This window comes from Hyla sarda, chromosome 2 (assembly GCF_029499605.1).
Source record: "Hyla sarda isolate aHylSar1 chromosome 2, aHylSar1.hap1, whole genome shotgun sequence".
In the NCBI taxonomy this organism is placed as follows: Eukaryota; Metazoa; Chordata; class Amphibia; order Anura; family Hylidae; genus Hyla; species Hyla sarda.
Window position 1 is genome coordinate 85,641,765 of NC_079190.1, and position 13,884 is coordinate 85,655,648.

The 13,884-nt window shown below is 40.3% G+C and overlaps 2 protein-coding genes across 3 annotated transcripts in view; both read right to left on the reverse strand.

Annotated features, from left to right (window-relative positions):
• Window positions 1–1,209: 1,209 nt before the first annotated feature.
• On the reverse strand, window positions 1,210–3,731 carry LOC130358723 (uncharacterized). 2 transcript variants are annotated; one of them, XM_056562382.1, is made up of 4 exons: window positions 2,697–3,731; window positions 2,426–2,490; window positions 1,734–1,876; window positions 1,210–1,299 (listed from the first exon to the last, which is right to left on the reverse strand). In XM_056562382.1, the coding sequence occupies exons 1-2, from the start codon at window positions 3,405–3,407 to the stop codon at window positions 2,485–2,487; spliced, it is 717 nt and encodes a 238-aa protein (XP_056418357.1). In that variant the 5' UTR covers window positions 3,408–3,731; the 3' UTR covers window positions 1,210–1,299; window positions 1,734–1,876; window positions 2,426–2,484. The 2 variants fall into 2 exon arrangements, with proteins under 2 accessions (XP_056418357.1, XP_056418358.1); XM_056562383.1 differs by lacking the exon at window positions 1,734–1,876 and having other exon boundaries at window positions 1,212–1,299.
• Window positions 3,732–13,609: 9,878 nt separating this feature from the next.
• The window catches only part of TIMELESS (timeless circadian regulator), a gene marked incomplete in the record, with an annotated part of 157,777 nt that continues 157,502 nt past the window's right edge, over window positions 13,610–13,884 (reverse strand). The window contains 1 exon segment of the mRNA XM_056562374.1: window positions 13,610–13,884. This exon segment is cut by the window's right edge and continues 340 nt beyond it.

Here is a 13,884-nt window from a genome sequence, read left to right on the forward strand (position 1 = left end):
GGGGGGAAAAGGGGAAAAGGAAGGGGGGAAAAGGGGGGAGGGGGGAAGGGGGAGGGAAAAGGGGAGAGAAGGGGAAGGGGGGGGGGGAGGGAAAGAGGGGAAGGAATGGGGGAGGGGAAGGGGGAGGGGGGAAGAAGGATACGAGAGGACTAAAAATTGTGAAGGGAAGGGGCCAAAAATAAATGACCATAATGTGGGAGAAGAAAGAATGAACACAAAAAGAGAGATAATGACATATGGAGAAAATCGTGACATATAGTGATGTTGGAGGAAGAGTGATAATGATGTAGTGATAGCAATGTAGGAGATAATGAAAATAACCACAGAGAAATAGATTATACTTACAAATAAGAGGCAAAACTGTTGATCTCGTTCAATCCAGCCGGAGTTTTTGTTCCCAAAATTTCGATCCATTTACATTCTTTTTGAGCGAGAAGAGTTTTCCAATTGCCGCCACGAGGGCCAGCATAGACCCGATCAATGCCCCGAACCTGTAAAAGAGATGAATCACTGCCATGGTACTTCTTAAAATGTCTTGCCAAAGACTTCTGATAGAATGGATCTGGTCCATCCTTCCCTGCTTTTATGTCCAAAACATGTTCCCTCACGCGTCTGCGGAGTTCGCGTGTTGTCATACCGATATAAATTTTGTTGCATGGGCACTTAGCATAGTATACTACACCCTTGGTTGCACAGTTAATATGATGAGTAATTTTGTAAGACTTCATTCCACTGGCATTTTCAAAGGTAGTATTCTTTTCTATGTTTGCGCATGCAACACACTGCCCGCAATTGAAACTGCCCCATTTGGGGCCTTTTGATCCAAAAAGATGAGATTTATTAGGTCCCTGATGGTAACTACGAACCAAAGAATCTTTAATATTTTTCGACCTTCTAAAAGTAACAGAAGGATTTTTGGGAAGGCATCCCAGAAGTACCTGGTCTGTCGTAAGTAAGGGCCAGTATTTTGCAATTGCTGTGTTCATATCTTGGGTCCGTGAGTGGTATGTTGTGATGAATCTAACGGTATCGGAATCCTGTTTGGTGGTACGTCTTTTAACCTGTAAAAGAGTATTGCGATCACTCTTTTTGGCTCTATGGTATGCTTTAGTCAAACAATTGTCATTATAGCCTCTCTCTTTAAAACGTACCTGAAGATCTTCAGCTTGTTTCTCGAAGTCCAAGGTATTGGAACAAATACGTTGTGCCCGAAGATATTGTCCAGTTGGAATGTTATTCACTAGGTGTCGTGGGTGTCCGGATTTTGCATGAAGTATAGTGTTGGCAGAAGTACTTTTTCTAAAAAGGTCAGTGGAAAGGAAACCGTTGTCATCTCTTATGATCTTAACATCAAGGAATTCAGTAGATGTAGTACCTATATTGGTGGTTAATTTAATATTTAAGTCATTTTGATTAAGCCTAGTAATTAGGTCTTGTAGTTCAATGACCGGTCCCTGCCACACTAACAGGATATCATCAATATATCGCCACCAATATTGTATGTTCTCTATACCTGGAATGGGATCTGAGATAAAAATGTCTCTCTCCCACAGCCCCAGGAACAGGTTGGCATAGGAGGGCGCACAAGATGCCCCCATTGCCGTGCCCTGGAGCTGCAGGAAGAGAGACTCCTTAAACATAAAAAAATTATGAGTCAAAATGTACTCAAGGGCCACTATTAAAAAATTACATAAATCAGAGTCGAGGGCACTGGAAGACAAAAAGAATCTTACCGCTCGTATTCCGTCACTATGTCGGATAGAAGTGTAAAGTGCCTCCACATCACAGGTAGCTATAACCATATCGGATTCGAGTTGCAAGTTGTCTAATTTTCTTAGTACATCATTGGTGTCTTTTAAAAAAGATGGCAGGGTCTCTACAATAGAGGTTAGATGGTAATCAATGAAGCGGCATAACGGTTCACATAAATTTCCACAGCCAGACACAATCGGTCTACCCGGCGGACAGGTGGCACTTTTGTGTATTTTAGGGAGTAAATAGATGGAGGATACCGTGGGATTTTTTGGTAAGAGGGCCTCCATTTGTTTGGCTGAAAAAATGCCTTGGTCAACTGCTTGATTTAAAATAATATTTAATTCAGATAAAAACCTTAAAGTAGGATTAAAAGTAAGTTTTTTATAACAGTCGCCTTGTCGTAGTTGGCGTAACATCTCCCTCTCATACATTTCTAGGGGCCATAACACTACATTACCGCCTTTATCGGACGGTTTAATAATGACATTTTTTAAGGATTGGATCTCACGTAATGCTTGACGTTGGTGATATGTCAAATTGTCATTTTGTATTGTCTCTGGGATCTGATTGAACTCCTGAGAGACTAATTTGACAAAAAGGTCAATCTCTGGGAACTGTGTCAGCTGCGGGAAATTTTTGGATTTTGGTAAAAGGTGTGTAGGAAACTTACCTGTAGGTTGTGGTTCTTGTTCATCCATGAGTTCAATCAAAGTGCGTACCGCTTCTTGGTCAGTCCTGGTGGAAAGATCAGAGTTGGAAGCTTCAATGTTATGATTAAACATCTTTTTAAATGCTAGCTTACGTGCAAACAACTGCAAATCTTTGATGGCAGTAAAGCGATCAAATTTTGCCGTTGGACAGAATGTAAGCCCTAAACTCAATACTTCATTTTGGGCTTTAGTAAGTACATGATCTGTAAGATTAATGACTTTGGTACTTACCTGATTTTGATCACGAGAATTGTAATTGCGTTTCCTAAAGGTATTCCTTCCACCGTAGCTATGTTCTATTTTTCTCTTCCTTCCAGAGAATTGCTGTCTGTAGGAAGATGATGTTGTTGATTCTGCCCCCACAGATGCCAATGAGGACACCGAAAGTGATCTAGCAAGGGGTTTTGTTTGGTTCTGTCTCCATTTATAGACCCTGTTGGATTGGGCGTCCACCGAGTCTCGTTGGTATTTTTTGGTTTTCATAGTCTGAATGTCTTTTTCCCATATATTAAGGTTCTCATCAAGCTCTTTATTAAAAGCTTCCAACTCCATTTTTGAACACTCCTTTATAAGGGATGCCTGAGTGTCTTCAAGTTCACGTTCCATAGTATCAAGAGTATGATTATTATGCGAAATTAAAAGTTCCAGAAAGGTCTGGGAGCATTTGTTACATGCTTCTTCCCATTTATTTTTCAATTCATTGTCCTCCACAGGGTAAGAGGGAAAGACCTGAATTCTTAGTCCTCTTGGTAGGAGTCCTCCAGATAAATATTTCTGGAGGAAAACGCGGTTCCACCAAAGACGGGTGCGTTTTTGGAGTAAATTTCTCATGGTTCGTTTTAAAGTGGTTTTCTGTACTGATTCTGTGCCTGGCGAAGATCCTATATCAAACATATTTTGGGCTTTCTCCAGCCACATAGCATCACGGCTTTTGTAGTTCATTGCCAGGTGAATAGGGCCCACGGAAAGAAAAGGAAAAGAGACCAATCTGTAAAACAGAGAGGAATATAAATATGTAACCGAAAGAAACTTTCCTCAAGGGCTCAAAATTAGAAATATTGTGTAGATAAGGTAGGGGATTTATTATTCACTGAAAAGAGCAACTAAAACAACAACCTACAGGTGTGGAAGACCACACAATAAATAGTGAATATACCCCAGTTAAAAATAATTTATGACAAGTATAATCATGTATAAAAGTAATTTTATTGAAATGTATAGTTTAAAAAATACATATATGTATATCTAAAATCACAGAATCAATTCATAAACGGTAATAAAAAAATATATATATAGAATATATAAAAAAATTAAATATGAAAGTATAAGGTGGATGCTGGGGTGAGAGAGCCTGTGTGCCAATATAATAAAAAAGGAAATAAAATGGTTCTTTGCGAAGTCACAATGCTAGTAGTGAGCTGCAATTAATAGTTTATAAATCAATATCTGCAGGGGTTGCATGCACAAGGTGAGGGGAAGGAGGGGGGAAGGACGTAGTGCAAAATGTGCAAAAAAGATGTGCAATACTTGTGGAAATGAATTACCACGCAATGGCCGGTGAGGGCAACCAATTATATGTGATAAAATTGTGGATTAATAACCAAAACAAAAGGTAAATGAATAAAACATGACACTCAAGTGAGTTGCAACAAGTGAAAAGATTTAAAAATTAAAAATTAATTAATTAACGGTGCAACTAAAGTGGACAAGGACTTGAACATGCAGCCTAAAGAAGGGAAAATAATAATACCTGGGTAACACGGTATAGTGCTAATAGTAAGCAATAACAACCAACAGGCAGTAGGCAGCAATAGTGCAGATAGCAGCAGATAGATAGCAGCAAGTTTAGGTGGTGACTAGCAACAAGGAATAATATGTAGGGAAGAAACGGTCTAGTATAAAACTGGCACAGGACTCACCCCAATCCACCTCCACAACTCCGACGCGTTTCGCCGGAAGCGGTTTTGTCAAGGAGTGAGGTGGACTAGGATAGTCTCGCTATAAGTAGGATATGTATGCCAATGAGGAGTGAGGAACGCACCTGTTGCGGGACACTGGGTGATGTAAACCGGAAATGGCGTCAGGTCACGTGAGCGGATCGGCTCATGTGAATGAGACCGAGATCTCGCGAGAGGAGGGCCGTGTAAGCCGTCCACGCCTGGGGTACACTACTGCGCATGTATGCTGGCTCAACTCCCATATAGGGAGCCAGAGACGCGCAGGGATGGAACTAATGGCGCAGGCCACACAAACATGACCTTTCTGGAACTTTTAATTTCGCATAATAATCATACTCTTGATACTATGGAACGTGAACTTGAAGACACTCAGGCATCCCTTATAAAGGAGTGTTCAAAAATGGAGTTGGAAGCTTTTAATAAAGAGCTTGATGAGAACCTTAATATATGGGAAAAAGACATTCAGACTATGAAAACCAAAAAATACCAACGAGACTCGGTGGACGCCCAATCCAACAGGGTCTATAAATGGAGACAGAACCAAACAAAACCCCTTGCTAGATCACTTTCGGTGTCCTCATTGGCATCTGTGGGGGCAGAATCAACAACATCATCTTCCTACAGACAGCAATTCTCTGGAAGGAAGAGAAAAATAGAACATAGCTACGGTGGAAGGAATACCTTTAGGAAACGCAATTACAATTCTCGTGATCAAAATCAGGTAAGTACCAAAGTCATTAATCTTACAGATCATGTACTTACTAAAGCCCAAAATGAAGTATTGAGTTTAGGGCTTACATTCTGTCCAACGGCAAAATTTGATCGCTTTACTGCCATCAAAGATTTGCAGTTGTTTGCACGTAAGCTAGCATTTAAAAAGATGTTTAATCATAACATTGAAGCTTCCAACTCTGATCTTTCCACCAGGACTGACCAAGAAGCGGTACGCACTTTGATTGAACTCATGGATGAACAAGAACCACAACCTACAGGTAAGTTTCCTACACACCTTTTACCAAAATCCAAAAATTTCCCGCAGCTGACACAGTTCCCAGAGATTGACCTTTTTGTCAAATTAGTCTCTCAGGAGTTCAATCAGATCCCAGAGACAATACAAAATGACAATTTGACATATCACCAACGTCAAGCATTACGTGAGATCCAATCCTTAAAAAATGTCATTATTAAACCGTCCGATAAAGGCGGTAATGTAGTGTTATGGCCCCTAGAAATGTATGAGAGGGAGATGTTACGCCAACTACGACAAGGCGACTGTTATAAAAAACTTACTTTTAATCCTACTTTAAGGTTTTTATCTGAATTAAATATTATTTTAAATCAAGCAGTTGACCAAGGCATTTTTTCAGCCAAACAAATGGAGGCCCTCTTACCAAAAAATCCCACGGTATCCTCCATCTATTTACTCCCTAAAATACACAAAAGTGCCACCTGTCCGCCGGGTAGACCGATTGTGTCTGGCTGTGGAAATTTATGTGAACCGTTATGCCGCTTCATTGATTACCATCTAACCTCTATTGTAGAGACCCTGCCATCTTTTTTAAAAGACACCAATGATGTACTAAGAAAATTAGACAACTTGCAACTCGAATCCGATATGGTTATAGCTACCTGTGATGTGGAGGCACTTTACACTTCTATCCGACATAGTGACGGAATACGAGCGGTAAGATTCTTTTTGTCTTCCAGTGCCCTCGACTCTGATTTATGTAATTTTTTAATAGTGGCCCTTGAGTACATTTTGACTCATAATTTTTTTATGTTTAAGGAGTCTCTCTTCCTGCAGCTCCAGGGCACGGCAATGGGGGCATCTTGTGCGCCCTCCTATGCCAACCTGTTCCTGGGGCTGTGGGAGAGAGACATTTTTATCTCAGATCCCATTCCAGGTATAGAGAACATACAATATTGGTGGCGATATATTGATGATATCCTGTTAGTGTGGCAGGGACCGGTCATTGAACTACAAGACCTAATTACTAGGCTTAATCAAAATGACTTAAATATTAAATTAACCACCAATATAGGTACTACATCTACTGAATTCCTTGATGTTAAGATCATAAGAGATGACAACGGTTTCCTTTCCACTGACCTTTTTAGAAAAAGTACTTCTGCCAACACTATACTTCATGCAAAATCCGGACACCCACGACACCTAGTGAATAACATTCCAACTGGACAATATCTTCGGGCACAACGTATTTGTTCCAATACCTTGGACTTCGAGAAACAAGCTGAAGATCTTCAGGTACGTTTTAAAGAGAGAGGCTATAATGACAATTGTTTGACTAAAGCATACCATAGAGCCAAAAAGAGTGATCGCAATACTCTTTTACAGGTTAAAAGACGTACCACCAAACAGGATTCCGATACCGTTAGATTCATCACAACATACCACTCACGGACCCAAGATATGAACACAGCAATTGCAAAATACTGGCCCTTACTTACGACAGACCAGGTACTTCTGGGATGCCTTCCCAAAAATCCTTCTGTTACTTTTAGAAGGTCGAAAAATATTAAAGATTCTTTGGTTCGTAGTTACCATCAGGGACCTAATAAATCTCATCTTTTTGGATCAAAAGGCCCCAAATGGGGCAGTTTCAATTGCGGGCAGTGTGTTGCATGCGCAAACATAGAAAAGAATACTACCTTTGAAAATGCCAGTGGAATGAAGTCTTACAAAATTACTCATCATATTAACTGTGCAACCAAGGGTGTAGTATACTATGCTAAGTGCCCATGCAACAAAATTTATATCGGTATGACAACACGCGAACTCCGCAGACGCGTGAGGGAACATGTTTTGGACATAAAAGCAGGGAAGGATGGACCAGATCCATTCTATCAGAAGTCTTTGGCAAGACATTTTAAGAAGTACCATGGCAGTGATTCATCTCTTTTACAGGTTCGGGGCATTGATCGGGTCTATGCTGGCCCTCGTGGCGGCAATTGGAAAACTCTTCTCGCTCAAAAAGAATGTAAATGGATCGAAATTTTGGGAACAAAAACTCCGGCTGGATTGAACGAGATCAACAGTTTTGCCTCTTATTTGTAAGTATAATCTATTTCTCTGTGGTTATTTTCATTATCTCCTACATTGCTATCACTACATCATTATCACTCTTCCTCCAACATCACTATATGTCACGATTTTCTCCATATGTCATTATCTCTCTTTTTGTGTTCATTCTTTCTTCTCCCACATTATGGTCATTTATTTTTGGCCCCTTCCCTTCACAATTTTTAGTCCTCTCGTATCCTTCTTCCCCCCTCCCCCTTTCCTTCCCCTCTTTCCCTCCCCCCCCCCCTTCCCCTTCTCTCCCCTTTTCCCTCCCCCTTCCCCCCTCCCTTTTCCCCTTTTCCCCCCTTTCCCCCAAACCCCCCTCTCCCCCCCCCCCCTTTTTCCCTCATGGTTCGCACATATACATACCTCCTGCACTTGTCCATCTATTCCCATTATTGTTTTCTCCATCTCTTATGTGGTTTTTTTCTATGTTATGTGTATTCATTTCACTCAAATATTCTTATCTATGTTGTTCTCGCTGTTTGTAATTATGATATTCTCCTTTTTTCATTGTTGTAATTTTTTCTCTCTTTTTTTATCCAATTATTGTTTATTTATGTAGGGTCTACAATACATCTTGCTCATCATTCTATCAATATGGCGGGAGACTCCCCTTTTCCTTCCTTTTCTCTCCTCCTTTCCCATGTTCCCCATCCTTATGTACTATTTGATATATCTTTAATGTATTTTTGTTGCTATTACCAGTAGTGTTGTCCAATTAACTATCTGTGGATGGTTCATGTATGTATTTTCATACAATATTGATTTGTCTTTCTTAAATTATGTTTAAAGCTATATGGGGGGCCCCCCACTTTATCATGTATGTTTATTCATGTGTTTTTTATAGCCATTATTTTTGGCTATTATATTACCATCCTCTTTTATTGATGTACAATTCATATATTACATACATTTCATTTATCATGCCCTCCTCTAATTGTCCTTATATCTTATCACTTGGCAATACTAATGCATTTATATTTTTTTTTCCATACTTACCACAATTATTTATGTAATTCATCACTTCCATTCATTCACCTTCCCAGCGTCACATCCCATGGCATTTTTGTACACTCAGGTCTATCTCATCACATTATCCCCATTCACACCCCTCTTCATTTCCCCCTCCCCCCCCCTCCCCTCCCTCTCCTTTTTCCCCCTATATACATATATATATATTTATTTATTTTTTCCTGCCCTTTCACTATTTTTGCACCAATATGTTTATTTTCACGTGCACACACAGATCCTTACACAATTCATGCATCACATATATCCTACATGGTTGACTTAATTTAGATCCTATTGTTTCCCCTCATTAACTATTACCCTTTATACATCTTTTTCATTCCCTTCAATTTATTATCGGCAGTCAGCCATTTTAGTGAGGCCACAGGCATCCTCTGCCTCTAGGGACCGGGCCCGGCGCACATGCGCCACACTATAGCACACGGCCATGTTTGTGTGGCCTGCGCCATTAGTTCCATCCCTGCGCGTCTCTGGCTCCCTATATGGGAGTTGAGCCAGCATACATGCGCAGTAGTGTACCCCAGGCGTGGACGGCTTACACGGCCCTCCTCTCGCGAGATCTCGGTCTCATTCACATGAGCCGATCCGCTCACGTGACCTGACGCCATTTCCGGTTTACATCACCCAGTGTCCCGCAACAGGTGCGTTCCTCACTCCTCATTGGCATACATATCCTACTTATAGCGAGACTATCCTAGTCCACCTCACTCCTTGACAAAGCCGCTTCCGGCGAAACGCGTCGGAGTTGTGGAGGTGGATTGGGGTGAGTCCTGTGCCAGTTTTATACTAGACCGTTTCTTCCCTACATATTATTCCTTGTTGCTAGTCACCACCTAAACTTGCTGCTATCTATCTGCTGCTATCTGCACTATTGCTGCCTACTGCCTGTTGGTTGTTATTGCTTACTATTAGCACTATACCGTGTTACCCAGGTATTATTATTTTCCCTTCTTTAGGCTGCATGTTCAAGTCCTTGTCCACTTTAGTTGCACCGTTAATTAATTAATTTTTAAATCTTTTCACTTGTTGCAACTCACTTGAGTGTCATGTTTTATTCATTTACCTTTTGTTTTGGTTATTAATCCACAATTTTATCACATATAATTGGTTGCCCTCACCGGCCATTGCGTGGTAATTCATTTCCACAAGTATTGCACATCTTTTTTGCACATTTTGCACTACGTCCTTCCCCCCTCCTTCCCCTCACCTTGTGCATGCAACCCCTGCAGATATTGATTTATAAACTATTAATTGCAGCTCACTACTAGCATTGTGACTTCGCAAAGAACCATTTTATTTCCTTTTTTATTATATTGGCACACAGGCTCTCTCACCCCAGCATCCACCTTATACTTTCATATTTAATTTTTTTATATATTCTATATATATATTTTTTTATTACCGTTTATGAATTGATTCTGTGATTTTAGATATACATATATGTATTTTTTAAACTATACATTTCAATAAAATTACTTTTATACATGATTATACTTGTCATAAATTATTTTTAACTGGGGTATATTCACTATTTATTGTGTGGTCTTCCACACCTGTAGGTTGTTGTTCCCTTAAGGACCGAGCCAATTTTTACTGTAGGACACGGCCTTCTGTTGCACCTCTGACCACTGTCACTTTAAGCATTAATAACTTTGGGATGGTTTTACCTTTCATTCTAATTCCGAGAATGTTTTTTCGTGACATATTCTACTTTATGTTAGTGGTCAAATTTTATCGATACTTGCATCATTTCTTGGTGAAAAATTCCAAAATTTGATGAAAATTTTGCACCTTTTTTTTTATTTTTTTTACTTTGAAGCTCTATGCTAATAAGGAAAATGAATAATCCAAATAAATTATATATTGATTCACAAATACAATATGTCTACTTTACGTTTGCATCATAAAGTTGACATGTTTTTACTTTTCGAAGACATTAGAGGGCTTCAAAGTATAGCAGCAATTTTCCAATTTTAACAAAATTTTCAAAATCGAAATTTTTCAGGGACCAGTTCAGTTTTGAAGGGCTTTCATATTACAAATACCCCATACATGACCCCATTATAAAAACTGCACCCCTCAAAGTATTCAAAATGACATTCAAAAGGTTTGTTAACCCTTTAGGTGTTTCACAGGAATAGCAGCAAATTGAAGGAGAAAATTCAAAATCTTAATTTTTTACACTGGCATGTTCTTGTAGACCCAGTTATTGAATTTTTACAAGAGGGTAAAAGGAGAGAAATCTTCCTAAAATGTGTAACTCAATTTCTCTCGAGTAAGAAAATACCTCATATGTGTATGTCAAGTGTTTGGCGGGCGCAGTAGAGGGCTGAGAAGGGAAGGAGCGACCGTGGGATTTTGGAGAGTGAGTTTTTCTGAAATGGTTTTGGGAGGCATATCACATTTAGGAAGCCCCTATGGTGCCAGAACAGCAAAAAAAATTAAATAAAATAAAAAAACACATGGCATACTATTTTGGAAACTACACCCCTCAAGGCATGTAACAAGGGGTCCAGTGAGCCTTAACACCCCACAGGTGTTTGACGACTTTTTGTTAAAGTTGGATGTGTAAATGATTTTTTTTTTTTCTTCACTAAAATGCTAGATTTCCCTAAAATTTAAATTTTTTACAAGGGATAATAGGACAAAATGCCCCCCCAAATTTGTAACCCCATCTCTTCTGAGTATGGAAATACCCCATGTGTGGGCGTCAAGTGCTCTGGTGGTGCACTACAATGCTCAGAAGAGAAGTAGTCACATTTGGCTTTTGAAAAGCAAATTTTGCTGAAATGGTTTTTGGGGGGCATGTCACATTTTAGAAGACCCTATGGTGCCAGAACAGCAAAAAAAAATAAAAAAAATAAAGAAAAAAAACACATGGCATGCTATTTTGGAAACTACACCCCTCAAGGCACGCAACAAGGGGTCCAGTGAGCCTTAACACCCCACAGGTGTTTGACGAGTTTTCGATAAAGTTGGATTTGTAAATTATTATTATTATTTTTTTTTCACAAAAATTTAAATTTTTTACAAGGGATAATAGGACAAAATGCCCCCCAAAATTTTTAACCCCATTTCTTCTGAGTATGGAAATACTCCATGTGTGGACGTCAAGTGCTCTGCTGGCGAACTACAATGCTCAGAAGAGAAGAAGCGCCATTGAGCCTTTTGAAAGAGAATTTGTTTGGAATGGAAGTCGGGGGCCATGTGCGTTTACAAAGCCCCCATTTGTAGTGAATCTCCAGCTGTTTCAAAATTACAACTCCCAGCATGTACTGACAGACCATGCATGCTGGGAGTTGTACTTTTGCAACAGCTGGAGGCACACTGGTTGGAAAACCTTCAGTTAGGTTCTGTTACCTAACTCAGTATTTTCCAACCAGTGTGTCCCCAGCTGTTGCAAAACTACAACTCCCAGCATGTAATGATCGCCGAAGGGCATGCTGGGAGATATAGTTATGCAACAGCTGGAGGTAAGCAACTACAACTCCCAGCATGCCGAGACAGCTGTTTGGGCATGCTGGGATTTGCAGTTTTGCAACACCTGGAGGGCTAGAGTTCAGAGACCACTGCACAGTGATCTCCAAACTGTGGCCCTCCAGATGTTGCAAAACTACAAATCCCAGCATGCATATACAGAAAACAGCTGTATGGGCATGCTGGTAGTTGTAGTTTTGCAACATCTGGAGGGCTAGAGTTTAGAGACCACTGTATAGTGGTCTCAGACTGTAGCACTCCAGATGTTGCTAGGCAACTCCCCGGCTTCTGTAGGATCCAGGGAGCCAGCCGCACGACATCGCCGCCCGCTGATCACAGTCGCCCGCAGATCGGTAAGTGACCTTCGGCGTCGGTCCCTGTCGGTTTCCCCATCCTGCCCCGCCTATTGTGGGTGGGCAGAACGTGAAAACCGAAAGTACCCCCCCGATCTGCTATTGGTCGTCGCGTCTATACGACCAATAGCAGGGATAGGAGGGGTGGCACCCCTGCCACCTCACTCCTATCCCTTCAGGGGGATTGTCGGTGTCTTGGACAACAACGATCCCCCTTATATTCCGGGTCACCATAGATCCGTAATTGCGCAAATCGCAAGTGTGAATTCACTTGCGATTTGCAGCGATCGCCGACATGGGGGGACCCCCCTGGGCATTTGCGCGGGGTGCCTGCTGATCGATATCAGCAGTCACCCCGGATCGGTCCCCGCCCGGCGGGGATCGAAATTCCCACGGGCGTATATGCCCTAGGTCCTGTACGGGTTAAAGGGGATATCCAGAAATAGAAAAACACAGCAATTTTTTTCAGGCTGCGATCCTTAGGTTGTGTGTAGTATTATATCTTGGCTCCATTCACTTCAGTAGAACTAAGCTGCAGTATCACATACAGCCTGAGGAAAGGAGTGGCCCTGTTTTTGGAAGAATTCAGCTATGTTTTTTTAAATCCAGCATAACCACTTTAAACTCTGCCACTGTATTTATTAGCAGGCACACCCTGTGTTCTCTGATACCTGTAAACAAACATTTGCACAATAGGGATCATCTAAGCATTGTGGGTGACCAAGTTAAACTCCTGAACTTTCAATAGAACAATGCAACATGCAAAGGGTTGTATAGTAATATATTGGTCCCGGGAACATGACAGCGAGTTTATCTAGCATTCATAGTCCCTCATTTTAACTCTATAGATCACTTTCAGGGTGAGGTACAACAAACTGTTTAGCGCTTGTTGGTACCACCATCTAATTTGTGTCTATTTTGTCCACATAGGCTATCGAACCTTAGCCATAGTGAACTGCTGCAGTTCTAAAGGATAAATGAGGTCAAACATGCTTCTAGATGGGTATCTACTGTAAAGTGACCAGAATATATTTTTATCTAGAGCAACCTAAAGTGGCAGAAATTGAAAATTTAAGGGGAGTTGACAAAAAGCATTCAAATAGCTTTTTATAATTTTCCAAACAGTATCTAAATCACAAACCTATAGATCTGAAATATCATGGATGTAGTTTCAGAAAATATTCGCAACAAAATTACCAACTAAACATATAATTAATACTTTTCTTAATCATAATTGCAATCAATGTGCAAGCGATCTGTAAACAATGACATATACAAATTTTATTGTCATAATTACTAAGCATTTAACCAAGTTCAGAAAACATAACTCTAAACCACAGAATGGTGAATCCAACTCTTCAAATGGTTTGTATATTTTAGCCATATAAAGAAAATATTTTAAAAACCAACCATAATTTATTTTATAAACACATCCAGAATGTGGTTTCTACCAAATACACAAGTGCCCATTACACAATAAGGTGAATATCTGAAAAATATCTGGATAATGGTAGAAT